The sequence below is a fragment of the Papio anubis genome, chromosome 6, assembly GCF_008728515.1.
Source record: "Papio anubis isolate 15944 chromosome 6, Panubis1.0, whole genome shotgun sequence".
Taxonomy (NCBI): Eukaryota; Metazoa; Chordata; class Mammalia; order Primates; family Cercopithecidae; genus Papio; species Papio anubis.
Genome location: NC_044981.1, coordinates 118,014,880 through 118,034,738, shown reverse-complemented (window position 1 = coordinate 118,034,738; position 19,859 = coordinate 118,014,880). Strand labels below are relative to the sequence as shown.

Sequence of the window (19,859 nt, the reverse complement as noted above, 5' to 3'; positions counted from 1 at the left end):
AGATTATATTTAGCTAATTTGCAGATGAAAATATTGGGTGACTCAAATATATCTTATTGAAATCATTTGATAATGCTAGTTTCCTTTATAGTTCTGTTTTCAAAGTACTAAATTAGTCATGATCATGAAACATTGGAAAGTGAAATTTCAACCGTTTTTTGGAAACAAAGGCCTATAATAATATTTTGGGTGTTTCCAAAGTCATTATTTAAGTTAAATACTTTTCACTATGGAGGGTAGATTACTTGGTTTAGTCTTAGTAATTAGTGCTATTGCTGTATTTATTTACTTTTTATCTCAAAGGAGCATTCTTTCTCGATGGATACTTAAAAATTATGATTTTGTAGTTATTTTCATTTTTTAAACATTATACATCAAATATTGACTGTTTATTAAATATGTGAGTATTATTTAGTATTTTATTACATGTATTGCAAGATTATGTTAGACCTTTTGTGAATAAAAATGAAAACTCCTAGCCGTTAAACCATAAATTCTTATTAGGGATAATATGATATAATTCATTTAAAAATTGCATTCAGTTTTTAAACCAGCAGTTAATCATAGCAGCTATAAAAATAAAGATACCACCAGGCTTTTAATAGCTTTCAAATCCTTTTTAAAAACACATAATCTTATTTGTCATATGAGTTCTAATCATATTCCTATCTTTTGACAGATGGTTTATATTCTTATAAATGTTATTCTTACAACACTATAAAGATCTAATTGAGGCAGTTCCTTTTTTATATTCATTTGACTGTTTTCCTTGCATCATTTAAAATTTCTGCTTTTTTTCTACATCTTTTTGTAACTTAGTTCTATATTCAAATATAATGGTTATTTTAATAAACAAGCCAAATTCACATGTTTCTTGTCTTCCCTAATACTTGTAAGATTCTCCCATTCTTTGTGCCTTGCTTTTTTCTTATTCTTTCTGTCCTATGAATAACGTAGAGTAATAGTTACCACCTAATGTGATAACATGTCATATAATGATTCCTTTCAGTATTCGTGGAACACTCAAAGAGAATTATACTTTTTCCCTATTATTTTAGATAAAGACATTTTTCATGTTTTAAAAAATTTCCATTATGTTGCAGAGTGGTATCTAACTTTTAAAAAGTCTTTTGTATTGAATTTCTACATAATTTTTTATGATGAGGGAAGATAATAATCTTTAGTTTCAATGGTTTTGAATTTAATGAAGAAAAAAACTTATTGGTCTATTATTAAGCAGTCTTTAGCATTGTAGAATACATAGTTTCACTTAAAAATACATATTAAAATAATTATTAGAAATTATTTATTTTGGGAAATATTTATTCAGGATATCCAAAGCAAATATATAACTTTCTGCTTAATTGGGCATTTTTTCCTCAATATTTTAAAATAATATATTCTTTTAGGCTGAAAGGAGAAAGTAAGCAGGTGATGGAGTACAGGCATCAGCTAGATGGGATTATCTGTTGGTTAACAAAGGCTGAGCATGCTATACAAAAGAGATCGACCACCGAATTGGGAGAAAACCTGCAAGAATTAAGAGTAAGTTGTTTATTTCTCTCTATATGCCTTTGGTGCCCAAACATTATACTTCAGAATCATATACTGCATGTCTGAAGAAGAAAAGGGAAAAGAAACTTGGTACATTTTGGTAAATGTGGTGAACTTGAAAGAGGAATATCTTTTATTTTTTTAAAAAGCAGTTATAATTTTGGTCTTGCAGAGCTTAAACTTCACTTACATAAAAAGAACAAACTATGATGGTGTCAGTATTAGACCAAAGATTTTTAGGATATTGTAAACTGACTTTATCATTTTAAAATACAATAGGGCTATGAAATACAGTTTTTTTTGTTTTTAGATTTGGAAGACAATTACTGATTATTATCTATAAAGCTGCAAAACTCAACTTTATAGATAATAATCAGTAATTATCGGAGTGAATTGCTGAGAAACAAAATGCAGCTTGCAATGGGTTTAGCATCATGGTTGTATTAATCAGATTTTCTTTGTTGGTTTGCAACTAACAAGTATTTTTTTGTTTGTTTGTTTGTTTTTGTTTTTTTTTTTTTGAGACGGAGTCTCGCTCTGTAGCCCAGGCTGGAGTGCAGTGGCCGGATCTCAGCTCACTGCAAGCTCCGCCTCCCGGGTTCACGCCATTCTCCGGCCTCAGCCTCCTGAGTAGCTGGGACTACAGGCGCTGCCACCTCGCCCGGCTATTTTTTTTGTATTTCTTAGTAGAGATGGGGTTTCACCGTGTTAGCCAGGATGGTCTCGATCTCCTGACCTCGTGATCCGCCCATCGCGGCCTCCCAAAGTGCTGGGATTACAGGCTTGAGCCACCGCGCCCGGCTACAAGTATTGTTTATGGTTGTATATGTATACAATCTATAAAAATTCATACATATATAGGTGTATAAATATATCTAAATATCCATACATTTTGTATTCATAAATATTTTTTGTGTTAAAAATTAAAATACTTGTTGCAGAACACTCAGCATAATATGCTCACATTTTTATTTTAAAAAAGAAATTGTGGGCTGGGTGCTGTGGCTCATGCCTGTAATCCTTTGGAAGGCCAAGGGGGGTAGATCACAGGGTCAGGAGATTGAGACAATCCTGGCTAACACGGTGAAACCCCATTTCTACTAAAAACACACACACACAAAAAAAAAATTAGCTGGGCTTGGTGGTGGGTGCCTGTAGTCCCAGCTATTCGGGGCGCTGAGGCAGGAGAATGGTGTGAACCCAGGAGGCAGAGATTGCAGTGAACCAAGATTGTGCCACTGCACTCCAGCTTGGGTGACAGAGCGAGACTCTGTCTGTCTCAAAAAAAAAAAAAAAAAAAAAAAAAAGAAAAGAAATTATGAGTGTGTATTCATACATGTACAAGCATAAAAGTGTATGTGAAAGGTTACTTACTAATTCAATCAGAAATTTTGTCTATAAAGGAGTATGATTGAAACATTTGGAGAAAGAAACATAGAATAATGATGAAAAATATTTTGTGAAACATATATTATGTTTTCTTTTTAAAATGTGACAATATCTAACAAACTTCCTTTTTTATCTAAAATTTTCACTAGTTTCTTTGGGAATGTCTCTTTTGTAAACAATTTGGGGAGAGTTAGAAAAGGTGGGACAGTGTATTAGGATGGAATAGCAAGGAGGAGATAAGAACAGAATGTTAAATTAGTAATGTAAAAATAATATATGACCTAGTTAAGAGACAGTGAGTACCAGAGAGCGCATTTGTGCCCAGGATTGCAAAAATACACACGGAAGGCACGTGCTCACTCCCGTTAGTCATCATTTGTTAGCACGAGCTTAAGCTTCTTATAAGTTTATTTTTCACTTAACAAATTAGAAATTTACATTTATATAATGTCAAAAAGGTTTCTAATACAGTTCTTGAACTTTCCTTTATCTGATTACCTTCTAACCACACCTGTCTTTTAACTTCTCCAGGACTTAACTCAAGAAATGGAAGTACACGCTGAAAAACTCAAATGGCTGAATAGAACTGAATTGGAGATACTTTCAGATAAAAGTCTGAGTTTACCTGAAAGGGATAAAATTTCAGAAAGCTTAAGGACTGTAAATATGACATGGAATAAGGTGTGTATAAAGTTACTATCACACATATCTCAAACTGATTGATTTTGTTGTCAGAGATGTGGGATCATGTAACTGCTTTACTTTCAAGTATATCTAAATGGGGCAAATTTTACTAAAGCTTACTAATGTTTATATTTTTTATCGATCATAGACAGAGGCATATATTCTGGAAGAATACTTTTTATTTTATATGGAACTCTTTGGCCTAGGGAATTTATACATTATATACTACATTAAATAATGAATATATGTTGGAATTAGGTAAGAAGATTCCAGTGATTATATTCTGAAAATGAAGACCTTAAAATAGCATTCTGAGCCGGGTGCATTGGTTCACACCTGTAATCCCAACACTTTGGGAGGCCGAGATGGGCGGGATCACATGAGTCCAGGAATTTGACACCAGCCTGGCCAACACTCTACTTTAGTAGAGTAGAGTGAAACCCCATCTCTACTAAAAATACAAAAATTTGCCAGGCATAGTGGCACATGCCTGTAATCACAGCTACTTGGGAGGCTGAGGCACGAGAATTGCCTATACCTGGGAGGTGGAGGTTGCAGTGAGCTGCAGTCACTCTACTGGACCCCAGCCTGGGTGACAAACAAACAAACAAAAAAGAAAATAGCATCCTGATTTTGCACATGACTTTTCACACATGTATGTTTATTTTCAATGATTTCATTCATTAAATATATATTTACTAGGTTCCAGTGAAATGTAATGGCATATGACTACAAATACAGCTAAGATATTTTTCCCTCCTACCATTATTATTATTCTTTTGCCATTGAACTGTTAAAAGTAGATAAAATCATAGATTTTTTTTTTTTTTTTGTTAGACCTGGTACATACCATATCAGAGTATGAGGTCTATATAGGACATTAAATGGATATATCTCTGTCCTTGATTTGGATGGACTCCATATCAGTCATTTTCTCTCTCATCCTCTTTAAATGGTAGCCATTATCCTATAGCTAATGATGCAGGTGCTTTATTGATCTGGTCTCACTGCCTGTTGAGTCACTGTGATTCACACATGTGTATCTCTGGTCTGGACCTTTCTCCATACTCTAGACTTGCATATACAACTACCTGCTCATATACCTTGCATATACAACTACCTATCTCTCCTTAAATGTCTAGTAGGCACCTCAAACTAACATACACAATCGAGCTCTTGATATCCCTCTCCCTTCTGTGCCTTCATGTACATCTCCCACCTTAGTCAATGGAAGTTTCATCCTTATTATTACTTAAGTCAGAAACATTGGAGTCAATCCTATGGTATATGAATTCTATCACAAAAAGAAGCGAAGAAAACCCCCAAAACAAAAACTATACCTCAGTCACCATTATCAGCTTTTCCTTGAAAGTGCATATCTACTGGATGGATGGTTTATTGGCTAGCCAGATGGCTACATATGATAAAGCAAACGTAGCGGAAGTTTGACAGTTGTGGACGTCAGATGGCACATAGATGTTTCCACTACAATTCTTTCAGCTCTTCTTAGGTCAAAAAATATCATACATTTGACTGCTTCTCACGACCCCCATTGCCACTAACTTGTTTCAAGCCTGCCATTATGTCTTCCCTTGATGACTACAAAGTCTGCCCCACCGATCTCCCCTGCTTCTTCCTTTGCCCTTTGTTATTCTGTGCTAGACAAAGCAGTCAATATGATTGGTTAAAACACAGTTCAGATCAAGTGACTTCTCTGAGCAAAGTCCACCAATGGTTTTCTCTTGCTCAGGGTCAAAGCCAAAATGCATTTTTGGCTTATAAGACTTCTCATGGCCTGGCATCATCTGATCTCTCCTACAATATCCACTGCTCTCTCTCCCCTACATTCCTTTCCAGACATATTAGGTCTTGTGTCCCTTGCTAGAAAGGCTGTCCATATTCAGCCAAAGCACACATATTTATTTAACACGAAGGGTATCAGTGGGTATTCTGCAGAAAAGAGCACAGTGGTTAATTTGGGTGCACTATGTCAGACAAAGCTAGAGCTTTTGTTATTGCAGGATTTCATGTAGATTTTAATATAATTCACTTTGGTGAATTATGAATGTCTGGGGCCAAGAATGCTCATTGTGCAGAAAATCTCAACAAACATACTTTGGTTAATTCTAACATGGGATATTTCATTCATTCATACACTCATTCATTCACTCAATAGGTTTTTATTGGAGTCTTACTTTCTGCCAGGTATCATTTTAAGAGATAGGAATGCATTAAAGAGCACGGCATTCCTTCTAACTCAAGGAGCTTATCATGGATGAGACCAGTAGACAAGCAATTCTAATATCCAGGTCCTGATAGGCACATAAAGGTGGAGCATCTGTCTGGCTTTGAGGGGTAGCTGTGGAGCGTTTTGTTGAAAAGATCACATTCCAGTTAATTTATGAAGGATGAATAAGAATTGGTCGGGTGAAGAACGAGGGAAAGGGCAATGTAGAGAGAAGTGGCAAATGAAAGTGTCTAGAAGAGATAGAGAATGAACACAGTGTATATATAGGTCCAGGAAGTAGCTCAATGTAGAATGAAAGGCTGAGGGATGTTCTCAGAGATGAGAGCCTGGAGGACTCACTGTGCATCACAAGGAATTTGAGCTCCATGTTGCAAACAGTCTACCACTTTGAGGGTAGTGGGCAGCTATTGATGGGTTTTAAGGAGAGGAAAGTCATATTTTTGAAATATTGCTATAGCTTTACTACAGAGATAGATGGAGTGATCCTAAGAATTGATCCAGAAAAATTAGAATCTTCAGAAGAGTTTATGAAATGGGTATCAGGGAAGACAGGGAAAAGGAATTCAGATTTGGACATGTCTGAATATCTAGTTCACAGAAAGGGCTGGACTGAAGATATGTTTTGGGCAGTCTTTAGCCTCTCAAAATAGCCTCTCAAAACTCCATTTGATTCCTGAAACCTTTGGAAACCAGGACTCAGGGAGAGCCCAGGGTGAAGGGCTAGAAGAGCAACACACCTACCCTGGAGGATATTGGTATTTGATGGATGGGCAGAGGAAAAGGAGCTGGTGAAGGAAATTGAGGAGAGCCAGCCAGAGAGGCAGGAGGACAGCTAGAATTGCAGAGTGATAACAGAATTCCAGGGAGGGGGAGTGGACAGCATTAACTGGTACACATGGGTCAGGACAGCTAAGGACTGGTTGGTGTTTTTGATAGCAATGTCAGCAGAGTTAGGGGCTCAAACAAGATTGCAGTGGAGAGTGAATGTAGAGCCAGAAGTTTAGGTGGTTAGGGGAAGAAGAGTGGCAGAGCTGCCATTCACAATAACACCTCCTCTTTTGAACTACAGTCATCTTTATTTATATAGTATTTTTCTCTTTCTGCTTGTCCTGATGTGGTAGATTTGCAGAGAAGTGCCTACCACCCTGAAGGAGTGCATCCAGGAGCCCAGTTCTGTTTCACAGACAAGGATTGCTGGTAAGATATAGTTTATCTTTAACAAAATTTTTAAAAAAATCAATAAAGTAAAATTTTGTGATATGAGCCTCATATATGAATTAGAAAGACTTATTTAGTAACATTGTGCCATTTTCTTTATTTAATCTACTTTCAATGATTTGAAAAAAAAAACATCTTCTTAAACCCAAGACACATTTGGCTGCCCAGTATGGGCAAGGCATTTGTTCTCACGGTAGATAAGGCTGGCCTTTCTCTGGACTCCAGGGCTACCTGGGCATCCACAGGTCCTGCTGAAGGGAAGATGAGAGGCTAGGTGCAAAAACTGGGGACTAGTTTTCTGGGTCCATGCAGCTTTGCAGGAAATCAGCTTTAACTTGCTGTGTTAATGTGAGGTTGGTTAGGATATGTAATTAGACCTTGATTGTGACTGAGAACAAAAGGCTTAGATATCCTGGAAGCAGGTGGGGATTTAGAAGCATTCTCCATGCTAGCAGACAAATACTTCTCACTTGGATGTGGAGAAAGAAGAATGTTTTCCACTATTTCCTTCTCTCTTTATCCAGATTAGATCGCAGGCTGCTGCCCCATAGCCACTGTCGCCACTGCCTTGTAGATTTTTTGAACCATCATGCCCTGCTCTTCCTCTGTTGAGTCACGTGGCAAAACCCCAAATGTGACTAACTGTCCACTCACACCCTGCCAGCTGCTTCTGCTGATTCTTTTTATTGCTCCTCCCTGCTTTTTTTCTTCTCCCTCCTCCTTCTCCTCCTCCTTGACTTCCATGTCCACCTTCTGCTTTCTACCTCTTCCCTCCACCTCTACCTCTTCCGCCTCTTTTTTTTTTTTCCGGTCCTGTTTATTTTTCTTATTCCTCTTATTTTTCTTTTCTTCTTCTCCTCCTCCTTCCCCTCAAGTTTTGGAAAAAGTGATGAGAGACAAGATTTTTTTTTTTTCATTTTTTGAGATTGCAAGCTAATTGAGGGCCATGTTTGTGTTCTTTATTACCTGTCTTTCTGGAAATTTGCACAAAAAATACCTGGGGGCCTGATCAAGTTTCTTGATTAATATTCAGAACACTTGAGTTGACATTTGGGTACTGCTGCTTTGCAAATACAAGCTCAACTCCATAATCATAGGGAACGGATTTGATGCATTTTATAAAATCGTCATGGGTTATCTTTCTTTTTAAAACTTCATTATGGTAAAAGAGCAGGGAAAATCTGAATACATATTTAGAAGTATAAAAAGCTAACAGCGAAGCTACAACTTCCATTAGGTGGATGGCTCATTTTTAACAAATTATTTGTTCTTGGGATGGGCCTGAGACCCGAAGCTAATCTTAGTATGTCTCTCTCCTCCTACACAATGTTTTAATGCAGTTCCTTCTTCTTTTTAACATTATATTTAGAAAATAAAATTAACCATTTTAAAGTGAACAATTTAGTGACATTTAATGCATTCAAAATGTTGTACAACCACTATTTCTATCTAGTTCCAAAATATTTCTATCACTCCAAAGTAAAACCTCTTACTCATTAAGCAGTTTCTTCTCATTCCCTCCTACTCCCGGCCCCTGGCAACTACCAATCTGCATTCTGTCTCCATGGATTTATCTATTCTGGATATTTCATATAAATGGAATCGTACGATGCTTCTTTCACTTAGCATAATGTTTTTGAGGTTCATCCTTGCCAACACCTTGCTGACTGTACTCATTTCAGAGTTATGACTATCTATCTCAAATAAGCACTCAGCACTAAGAGACAGTCCTACCATACTTTCTTCTGAGTACTCCTTGGTACTCATTTCTCAACTAATGACCTCATCTCATTTTTAAAGGAAGAAAAAAAAACTTTTTCTTTTTCCAGATAAAATCTTTTTCGTTTTCCCACCAGAGAATCCATCAAGCTACCTGATGCTGTACTCACACACTCTACATACTTCCTTCCTGTTCAGAGAAAGGGTTATTATCTCTTTTCCTTTCTAAGACAAACTCCTCCACTTATGCATAGGATCCCATCTTCTCTGGGCTGCTTACATATCCTCTTTATCTAATACTCTACTGGATCATCCTTATTGCCATACCTTTTGATGCATGTAGTTCTAGTTTGCTCATTTAAACTGATGTACAATATTACATAACATTGGATATACTACAATCCTGTAAATTCTCTTCTGTACCTATGCTTACCAGTCCCAGAACTGTAGACAATTTTTTTTTTTTTTTTTTTAACTGTAGATGATTCACCCAGTCCTTAGGCCAATAAACTTGGAGTCAACCTCAACTCTTCTCTGGAATTAATATTCAAGCCATCAGCAAGTAGTATCATTTCCATGTTCCATTCTACCTACTTCCATGGTCTTGAACACCCTCATCTTTCTATCTCGATTATTGGAATATACCCCTAACTCATAATCCTGATTCTATTCTTGCCTCAGTGCTTCTCCATGACCTATTCCTCTGATAACAGATAGAGTGATGCTTTCTAAACCTAAGTTTGATTGTGTTGCTTCTTCGATCACAGTCTTTTAATCACTTCCATTCACATAAATGAGTTCCGAAGTCTGGTCTTGGTCCAGAACACCATGCATATCTGCCTGTCTCTCTAATCACATTTCTTATTACTTTTCCCTCTGTTCATTCTGTTTCAAATACGCTGGTCTTCTTGCTGTTTCAAACATGCCAGGAACATATGCATTTCTGGTCTTTGTGCTTGCCATTCTTCTTGTCTTCCCCAAATGTTCTTCTCTCAGATATTTTCATGTTTCACGTACTCACTTCCTTTAGTTCTTCTTCAAATATCCCTTTCTAGGATAGCCCTTTTATACCCACAATATCTCAGATACACCCTGTCTCTCTTTGTCTTCTTGTATTGATTTTACTTCATAATACACATCCATTTTCGCTATAGAATGCAAGCTCTGGCCGGGCGTGGTGGCTCACGCCTGTAATCCCAGCGCTTTGGGAGGCTGAGGCGGGTGGATCACCTGAGGTCAGGAGCTCGAGACCAGCCTGGCCAATATGGTGAAAGTCTGTTTCTACTAAAAATACAAAAATTAGCCAGGCCTGGTGGCGGGTGCCTGTAATCCCAGCTACTCGGGAGGCTGAGGCTGGAGAATCGCTTGAACCCAGGAGGTGGAGGTTGCAGTGAGCCGAGATCGCACCATTGCACTTCAGCCCGAACTTTGTCTTGCACACTCCCATGCCTGCAGCATCTAGAATAGTACCTTACACATAATAGGTTCTTGACAGGTATTTGGTGAATTAAAACAATAAATTTTTTTAACTACAAAAAAAGTTAAAAGTGAAGATTGGGCAGAAGGATGTGTGAGGTATTCTGTAGGGTGTGTATCTATTGACGGAATCACTGGGTTATAGCGTATGGGTGCCTTCTACTTCAGTAGCTGCCATTAGGGTGCTGTCTAGATTACTTGACCCAGTTTACACTGACACTGGCTGTGTGTGATGGGTTCTTATTGTTCTACAACATTACCAGCACCTCAACACTTCGTTCTCAGGACCCCTTTACGCTTGTAAAAATTATTGAGGACTCTCAGAGAGCTTTTGTTTTTGTAAGTGATATCTATCGATATTTACCTAACTAGAAAACATTTCCATTAATTCATTTATTAAGTTCTTTAATAATAATAATAAAGGTTTTATATGTTAACAAAAATAGCATGTTTTGTAACATATTAGTATAAGATGCTGGGCACAGGGGATCATGTCTATAATCCCAGGAGTTTGGGAGGCTGAGGCAGGAGGATCACTTCAGCCCAGGAGTTTGAGACCAGCCTGGGTAACATAGGGAGACCCTGTTTCTACAAAAAAAATTTAAAAAAAAATTAGCCAGGCTTGGTGATGCAGGCCTATAGTTCCAACTACTCAGGAGGCAGCAGTGGGAGAATCACTTGAACCCAGGAGGTTGAGGCTGCAGTGAGCTGTTTTCATGCCTCTGCATCCCAGCCTGGGTGACAGAGTGAGCCCCTATCTCAAAGAAAAAACAAACAAACAAACAAAAAAACAACTATTTTCTAAAACAAACAAAAACCTGGAAAAGCTACAGTTTTATATTTTTTGAAATCTCTTAAATGTCTAGCTTAATAGAACACACCTGTATTCTTATTTCTGCTTCTGCATTTGGTCTCTTGTGATATCACATGTTATGTAGACTTAGATAAAACACACTGTACACTTGGGAGAGAATGAGCCTAAAAAGGCAAATAATATGCTGATGGTAATAGTGTAGGCATCTCGACCCTTGGAAGGGTCTCTAGAAACCTGGAGCTTCTCAGATGTCACTTTGCTGATGGTGGTCATTGGATATAGGGTATTTCCTTTTAATTTGTACTATCTCAGTTATAGATGAGGTCGGACATTTATTTCACATTTTTATGTTTATTGCCTTTTAAATTTCCTCTTTTGTGGATTGTCTTTAGACGATTTTTTAAGTTTTAGAAAAAAGTATTTTGGTTATCAGTTCTTTGTGTGGAATGTGCATTGCAAATACCATCTCCTTTCTTGTTTCAAAGGCTTTTTTTTAATTTATTTATTTTTTAAATTTATTTATTATTATTATACTTTAAGTTGTAGGGTACATGTGCATAACGTGCAGGTTTGTTACATATGTATACTTGTGCCATGTTGGTCTGCTGCACCCATCAACTCATCATTTACATCAGGTATATCTCCCAATGCAATCCCTCCCCCCTCCCCCCTCCCCATGATAGGCCCCGGCGTGTGATGTTCCCCTTCCTGAGTCCAAGTGATCTCATTGTTCAGTTCCCACCTATGAGTGAGAACATGCGGTGTTTGGTTTTCTGTTCTTGTGATAGTTTGCTAAGAATGATGGTTTCCAGCTGCATCCATGTCCCTACAAAGGACGCAAACTCATCCTTTTTTATGGCTGCATAGTATTCCATGGTGTATATGTGCCACATTTTCTTAATCCAATCTGTCACTGATGGACATTTGGGTTGATTCCAAGTCTTTGCTATTGTGAATAGTGCTGCAATAAACATACGTGTGCATGTGTCTTTATAGCAGCATGATTTATAATCCTTTGGGTATATCCCCAGTAATCGGATGGCTGGGTCATATGGTACATCTAGTTCTAGATCCTTGAGGAATCGCCATACTGTTTTCCATAATGGTTGAACTAGTTTACAATCCCACCAACAGTGTAAAAGTGTTCCTATTTCTCCACATCCTCTCCAGCACCTGTTGTTTCCTGACTTTTGAATGATCGCCATTCTAACTGGTGTGAGATGGTATCTCATTGTGGTTTTGATTTGCATTTCTCTGATGGCCAGTGATGATGAGCATTTTTTCATATGTCTGTTGGCTGTATGAATGTCTTCTTTTGAGAAATGTCTGTTCATATCCTTTGCCCACTTTTTGATGGGGTTGTTTGTTTTTTTCTTGTAAATTTGTTTGAGTTCTTTGTAGGTTCTGGATATTAGCCCTTTGTCAGATGAGTAGATTGCAAAAATTTTCTCCCATTCTGTAGGTTGCCTGTTCACTCTGATGGTAGTTTCTTTTGCTGTGCAGAAGCTCTTTAGTTTAATGAGATCCCATTTGTCAATTTTAGCTTTTGCTGCCGTTGCTTTTGGTGTTTTAGACATGAAGTCTTTGCCCATGCCTATGTCCTGAATGGTACTACCTAGGTTTTCCTCTAGAATTTTTATGGTATTAGGTCTAACATTTAAGTCTCTAATCCATCTTGAATTAATTTTTTGTATAAGGAGTAAGGAAAGGATCCAGTTTCAGCTTTCTACTTATGGCTAGCCAATTTTCCCAGCACCATTTATTAAATAGGGAATCCTTTCCCCATTTCTTGTTTCTCTCCGGTTTGTCAAAGATCAGATGGCTGTAGATGTGTGGTATTATTTCTGAGGACTCTGTTCTGTTCCATTGGTCTATATCTCTGTTTTGGTACCAGTACCATGCTGTTTTGGTTACTGTAGCCTTGTAGTATAGTTTGAAGTCAGGTAGCGTGATGCCTCCAGCTTTGTTCTTTTGACTTAGGATTGTCTTGGAGATGCGGGCTCTTTTTTGGTTCCATATGAACTTTAAAGCAGTTTTTTCCAATTCTGTGAAGAAACTCATTGGTAGCTTGCTGGGGATGGCATTGAATCTATAAATTACCTTGGGCAGTATGGCCATTTTCACGATATTGATTCTTCCTATCCATGAGCATGGTATGTTCTTCCATTTGTTTGTGTCCTCTTTTATTTCACTGAGCAGTGGTTTGTAGTTCTCCTTGAAGAGGTCCTTTACATCCCTTGTAAGTTGGATTCCTAGGTATTTTATTCTCTTTGAAGCAATTGTGAATGGAAGTTCATTCATGATTTGGCTCTGTGTTTGTCTGTTATTGGTGTATAAGAATGCTTGTGATTTTTGCACATTAATTTTGTATCCTGAGACTTTGCTGAAGTTGCTTATCAGCTTAAGGAGATTTTGGGCTGAGACAATGGGGTTTTCTAAATATACAATCATGTCATCTGCAAACAGGGACAATTTGACTTCTTCTTTTCCTAACTGAATACCCTTGATTTCTTTCTCTTGCCTGATTGCCCTAGCCAGAACTTCCAACACTATGTTGAATAGGAGTGGTGAGAGAGGGCATCCCTGTCTTGTGCCAGTTTTCAAAGGGAATTTTTCCAGTTTTTGCCCATTCAGTATGATATTGGCTGTGGGTTTGTCATAAATAGCTCTGATGATTTTGAGGTACGTTCCATCAATACCGAATTTATTGAGCGTTTTTAGCATGAAGGGCTGTTGAATTTTGTCAAAAGCCTTTTCTGCATCTATTGAGATAATCATGTGGTTCTTGTCTTTGGTTCTGTTTATATGCTGGATTATGTTTATTGATTTGCGAATGTTGAACCAGCCTTGCATCCCAGGGATGAAGCCCACTTGATCATGGTGGATAAGCTTTTTGATGTGTTGTTGAATCCGGTTTGCCAGTATTTTATTGAGGATTTTTGCATCGATGTTCATCAGGGATATTGGTCTAAAATTCTCTTTTTTTGTTGTGTCTCTGCCAGGCTTTGGTATCAGGATGATGTTGGCCTCATAAAATGAGTCAGGGAGGATTCCCTCTTTTTCTATTGATTGGAATAGTTTCAGAAGGAATGGTACCAACTCCTCCTTATACCTCTGGTAGAATTCAGCTGTGAATCCATCTGGTCCTGGACTTTTTTTGGTTGGTAGGCTATTAATTATTGCCTCAATTTCAGAGCCTACAATTGGTCTATTCAGGGATTCGACTTCTTCCTGGTTTAGTCTTGGAAGAGTGTAAGTGTCCAGGAAATTATCCATTTCTTCTAGGTTTTCCAGTTTATTCGCGTAGAGGTGTTTATAGTATTCTCTGATGGTAGTTTGTATTTCTGTGGGGTCGGTGGTGATATCCCCTTTATCATTTTTAATTGCGTCGATTTGATTCTTCTCTCTTTTCTTCTTTATTAGTCTTGCTAGCAGCCTATCAATTTTGTTGATCTTTTCAAAAAACCAACTCCTGGATTCATTGATTTTTTGGAGGGTTTTTTGTGTCTCTATCTCCTTCAGTTCTGCTCTGATCTTAGTTATTTCTTGCCTTCTGCTAGCTTTGGAATGTGTTTGCTCTTGCTTCTCTAGTTCTTTTAATTGCGATGTTAGAGTGTCAATTTTTGATCTTTCCTGCTTTCTCTTGTGGGCATTTAGTGCTATAAATTTCCCTCTACACACTGCTTTAAATGTGGGAGTTGGAGACTGGAGCTGTTCCTATTCGGCCATCTTGCTCCGCCCCCCCTCAAAGGCTTTTAAAATCTTTACTTATGGTGCTCTTTGGAATTCTTAACCATTAATGGTTTATTAATAGCTTCCCTTTTTTGTGTTTTGTTTGAGAGCTACTTCAGTCCTCTGAAGTAATAAAAAATATTCCATATGTTTAACTAACAATTTTGTTTTTCATATTTGGGTCCTTAATCCACTAAGAATTAATTTTTCTATGGTGCATGTGAGGTTAAAATCAGTCCCATCATTTCCCTGCTGCAGCCGTGAGTCACCACTTTATTGAACAGTAAATTCTTCTTCATTGATCTGTAATTCAGTCTCTGCCAAGGTCAGATTTCTCTGCCACCTACACACTGTGACTCTTCTCTTCTGTTGGTCTCTTTAAATGTCTCAGTCCATAATATACTGAGTTAATAATTATTAACTAAATAATATAACTTAGTATCTGGGAGGGCATATTCCTCTACCAAAAAAAAATAATAATAATAAAATTGACTGTTTTTTTGTCGTTTTCTCTTTTATATTAATTTTATAACCAGAAATTTCAATTAATGATTTTGTTAAGTTACAATCAACCCTGTTGGGATTTTTATTAGGATTGTGCTGAATTCACAGATTGGCTGTACATTTTAGAAAATTATTTAAGCCTCATCTAATATATCATACCTGAAGTCAGTTACAGATGGTTTTAGTTACTAATTCAACTACTTATTATATCAAAACCAATCAATGTGGCAATGGATATTAAATACATACTTTTTTTGTATTTCCTGACTCAGTAATTCTACTTGGGAAATTTATACTAAGATAGGGATCAGAAACGTGCAACATACTCTACACAAAAAGATATTCCTTCCAAGTTTTTTTAAAATTAAAATAAAATTTCAGGAGCAATCTAAATATCAAAGGGTTAAATAAAAGTGAACATGGGTATAGGTTATTACATAGGTATTCACAATTGTGTTTAATAAGAATAAAATATGCTCACATTATAAAGTTAAATGAAAAAAGAATAAAAATTTTGAATAAGTTGGCTTTATAATTAAAATCATCTTGCCAAAATAAAATAATACTTCCAATTCTCCCACATTTGTATTTTTAGTTTTTCTCAGTGTCAGTGTTGATTACGTTCTAGAATGTTGCAAAACTGTTTCATTGGCTTGATAGCTACCAAAGACATATGGATATTACAGGTAATGCCATAGCCATTTCAGTATGAAAAAATAACCTCTTAGAGTTTTTTTACTTAAACTAAATTTTATTTAAATACACATACATATGCACCGTGACACCACCATAATTAAAACATCCTGTTGATTGATTTCTCTTTTGCTACGTTTTTTATTTCAGCTCATCCTAGTGTCCAAAAGGTGGTGCTAGTATCATCTGCGTCAGATATTCCTGTTCAGTCTCATCGTACTTCAGAAATTTCAATTCCTGCTGATCTTGATAAAACTATAACAGAACTAGCCGACTGGCTGGTATTAATCGACCAGATGCTGAAGTCCAACATTGTCACTGTCGGGGATGTAGAAGAGATCAATAAGACCGTTTCCCGAATGAAAGTAGGTGCATAGGGTAAAGGCTTGTCATGGAAACACCACAACCCAGAAGTAGACTAGATCTGTTTGAATCCCTTTTGTTTATCCTAAACTATGAGAGAATGAGGTTTAAAAAATTCTGTATCTGTCAAACAACCATCCAGGGCTAACTACAAAGCATAGAACCTTTCTTGCATTTATACTGTTGTGATATGACTTAAACTAAAGACCCAGTGCATTTTTAAAATCTAAAACTGATACCATAAAGCTAGGCACATTAGTATAAACATAAGCTAGTGTTAACATTTCATGCCTATTGTGTGATGTAGGATAATCTCCTAAAGTGCCTTTGCAACATATATTTCATAATGAGATTAATTTCTGATTTGAGAAGTGAGTATCTCCTATACTTTTATTACTATACATGTACCATCTAATATTAATTTGTAAAATTATTTTTCCCTATTTAGTGTGTGCTAAGTTCTGGGTTGCAAGTGGTACAAGGATACTGACAAGAATTAGGTAGAAATTGGGAATCGACAATAAAATAATAATAACAGCTATTGTTAACTTTTATTAAGTGCTTCATGTGTGCTGGTCATTTTTCTAAGTATTTTATACATGTTATCTCATTCAGTTATGTAATAATCTTGTGAGGTAGGTACTGTTTCTATCCCCACATTAAAAATAAGCCCACACCGAGGCAGAGGCACTGAGTACATATGAGTTGACAAATTACTGTGGCAAGGCAAGAGTCTAATAAAGCCTCAGGACAAGTACAAGCAACCTGTTGGGGGAGCCGGGATGAGGAAGGGGATCCCTTCTCCAGTGATGGAAAGCAAACTGTGTGGGGTTTTGGTATCTAGGATAAAGTGATGACATTCCTGGTATAGGGAACAGAGTGAATAAAGTCATATGATACAGGAGGCACGAAGGACAGTAGGGCCAACATTTGTGCAATTAAGAAATATAGTGTGAAGCAAGGCAGGAAAAGCAGTTCAAGTTCCCTTTGTGAAGGAGCCTGCAGGCTATGCAAAGCCCTTTGGATTTTTAGTCTGCAAGAAATTGGTAAGTATTTTCTTCCCATTTCTTTTTCTTTTTTAAAATTATGGCTAGAAACTCATGATAGCAATGCTCTGCTTTAGTAGAAGACTAGGATGGATTGGAGGCAAGAAATGCTTAAATCAAGGCAAAGAGCCCTTTCTGAAATGATTAAGATGATGGTGTTGCAATTAGTGGAAATAAGGAATAGAAGACATGGAGTGTGAATGAGAGTTTGAGTGATTTAGTTTCAGACGTGTTGTGGTGAGGAGTCCTTATGCCATTTAGAAGGAAGTGATCAACATTCATGTGCCCTGGGATTTAGGATTGAAAGTTGTGAGCAATCATTTGATACCAGAGGAGTAGCTGAAATCTACAAAATTGGTGAATTTGTAAAGAGGAAGGACTGGGAAAAAGTCATTTGCTACTATTTGTATTTTTTGTAAATTGTTTTTTAGCCTCTATGACTGTTATTAGTTCTGTACTGAAAACACATGATTTTCCTGATGTTGTTGCCATTTCTCCCATATTTATCATCACTGAGAGACAAACCACCTACAGCAGCAGTTTTTCATGTCTAAGAGGATTTAATATATAGTTATTCCTCTTAGCACTTTTCTATGTCATCCCCAACCCTACGACATTAGTTTGTGTTCATATCTGACACAGAACACATATGCAAGGCATCAGCAGCAGCACTAACTGCTAATGGTTTCAGGTCATTTTTCAGCTTTTGAAGAGATTTTCTTTATTTAATGTCCTCAGACTGGATGTACTTGAGGTGTCAGTATTTTATTATTTCTTTTATGTGAAAACAAAAACACAGAGAGGTAAAGGTCCTTGCCTGGTGACTCTGGTGCTAAATGGAAGAACTGAGATTTGAATGCAGGATCTTTGACTTTAAATCATGCACTCATTTTCTGCCATGTTGCTGATGCCTCACTGTGCCGGAGAGAAGGAAAATAATGACAACTTTGATGTCAGCACATCTGTTTTGCTTATTATTCTTCTCATATGGCTTATTAACCTATCTGAATAATAATTTCTACTTAACAGATTACAAAGGCTGACTTAGAACAGCGCCATCCTCAGCTCGATTATGTTTTTACATTGGCACAGAATTTGAAAAATAAAGCTTCCAGTTCCGATGTGAGAACAGCAATTACAGAAAAATGTAAGTTTTTTTTAAAAAAGTTATGTATCATCATCCACTTTCCCTGCAAATGGTGACACACACACACATACACACACACACAAAAAAAACCACACATTTTCAAAGATTATTCAATTTAGAGTAATAGTGTTTAATATTTATTACTCTTTATTTATACAGAAACGTAGCTTTTTCTTGTTTTTATCTTTTGTGAACATTGTTACAATGACCTTATGAAGCCCTTAATTATTACGATCACGACTCTTAAGTAATTACTTACACGTTGGGTTTTCTTCTCTTAACTTAGGCTTTCTTTTAGAGGAATAAAAAAAAGTCAGAGAAACTCACAAGAATGCAAATCCTTTCTCTCATTATACTGTATTCTCTAAAATCAGGTCTTAGTATGTATTTTAACTCAACCCAAAATTCAGTCCACAAATATTTATTGAACAACTACTATGTGCTTATGTGACTGACATTAATTTGGGGATACTTTAGTTAAAAATGAGAGAAAACAACAACAAAAAATAAACATACAAAACAATAGCAAACAAAAATTCTTGCTTGGGGTTTGCATTCTAGCTCAGAAGCATCTAGCTTCTACAAACCCTTCTTAGTGGAAATGTACTACCAATAGCAAACGAAGTCTAAATTCTCAAGAGTGACATCTAGGGATTGTCACAATCTGCTGCCACTACCCCTTCTCTCACTTCAGCCCTCAGCCAAGCCTGTAGCTATGCTGTTATTCCTTAAAATATCCTGACATTTCCTGGTCTTCTTACCTTTATTCACATTATTTTTTTTTTCTCTTGGCCTTTTCTTCCCAGGTGAAATTCTACGCAGCAGCTAAAATGTCACCCCCTTTGTGATGTCTTTCCCTCCTCTTCTGGTCCCTGGTGAATGTTAATTTCTATTTTTAGTTCCTTCTATAGCCTTTCCCCCCATAGCTTTATTATAGATCTCACAACTACTTTAATTCTCTCTCCCTTCCATAGACTGTGAATATCCATCTTTCTGCCCTCGGGCCTTTCACAGTTCCCAATACAAATTAACTACCTAATAAATGCTTGTGGCAAAGTATAAACTGGAAGGATAAAGCCTAATCTTTCTCAAGGGAAGGAAGTCAGCTACTCTTCCTGTAAAAAGTATGTTTTGATTTCAAAAAAAATCATGGTAGCAACAAGGGTATTATAGGAGATACATTAGAAAAGAACTTTTAGTGTATGAAAGTGTTTGCTTATTTTTACTAAATACATTGTTTTCCTTCTTTTCTCTTTTTGTGAATGGATGGAT

At 36.8% G+C, this 19,859-nt stretch overlaps 1 protein-coding gene across 12 annotated transcripts in view; it reads left to right on the top strand.

Moving 5' to 3' along the window:
- UTRN (utrophin) overlaps nucleotides 1–19,859 on the top strand; it is a 590,704-nt gene that overhangs the window by 247,759 nt on the left and 323,086 nt on the right. For all 12 annotated transcript variants that reach the window (XM_021936868.2, XM_021936864.2, XM_021936872.2 and 9 more), the window contains 5 exons: nucleotides 1,410–1,545; nucleotides 3,475–3,624; nucleotides 6,997–7,072; nucleotides 16,182–16,396; nucleotides 18,470–18,587. In XM_021936868.2, the coding sequence (XP_021792560.2) occupies nucleotides 1,410–1,545; nucleotides 3,475–3,624; nucleotides 6,997–7,072; nucleotides 16,182–16,396; nucleotides 18,470–18,587 (695 nt within the window). The remainder of the gene's footprint in view (nucleotides 1–1,409; nucleotides 1,546–3,474; nucleotides 3,625–6,996; nucleotides 7,073–16,181; nucleotides 16,397–18,469; nucleotides 18,588–19,859) is intronic.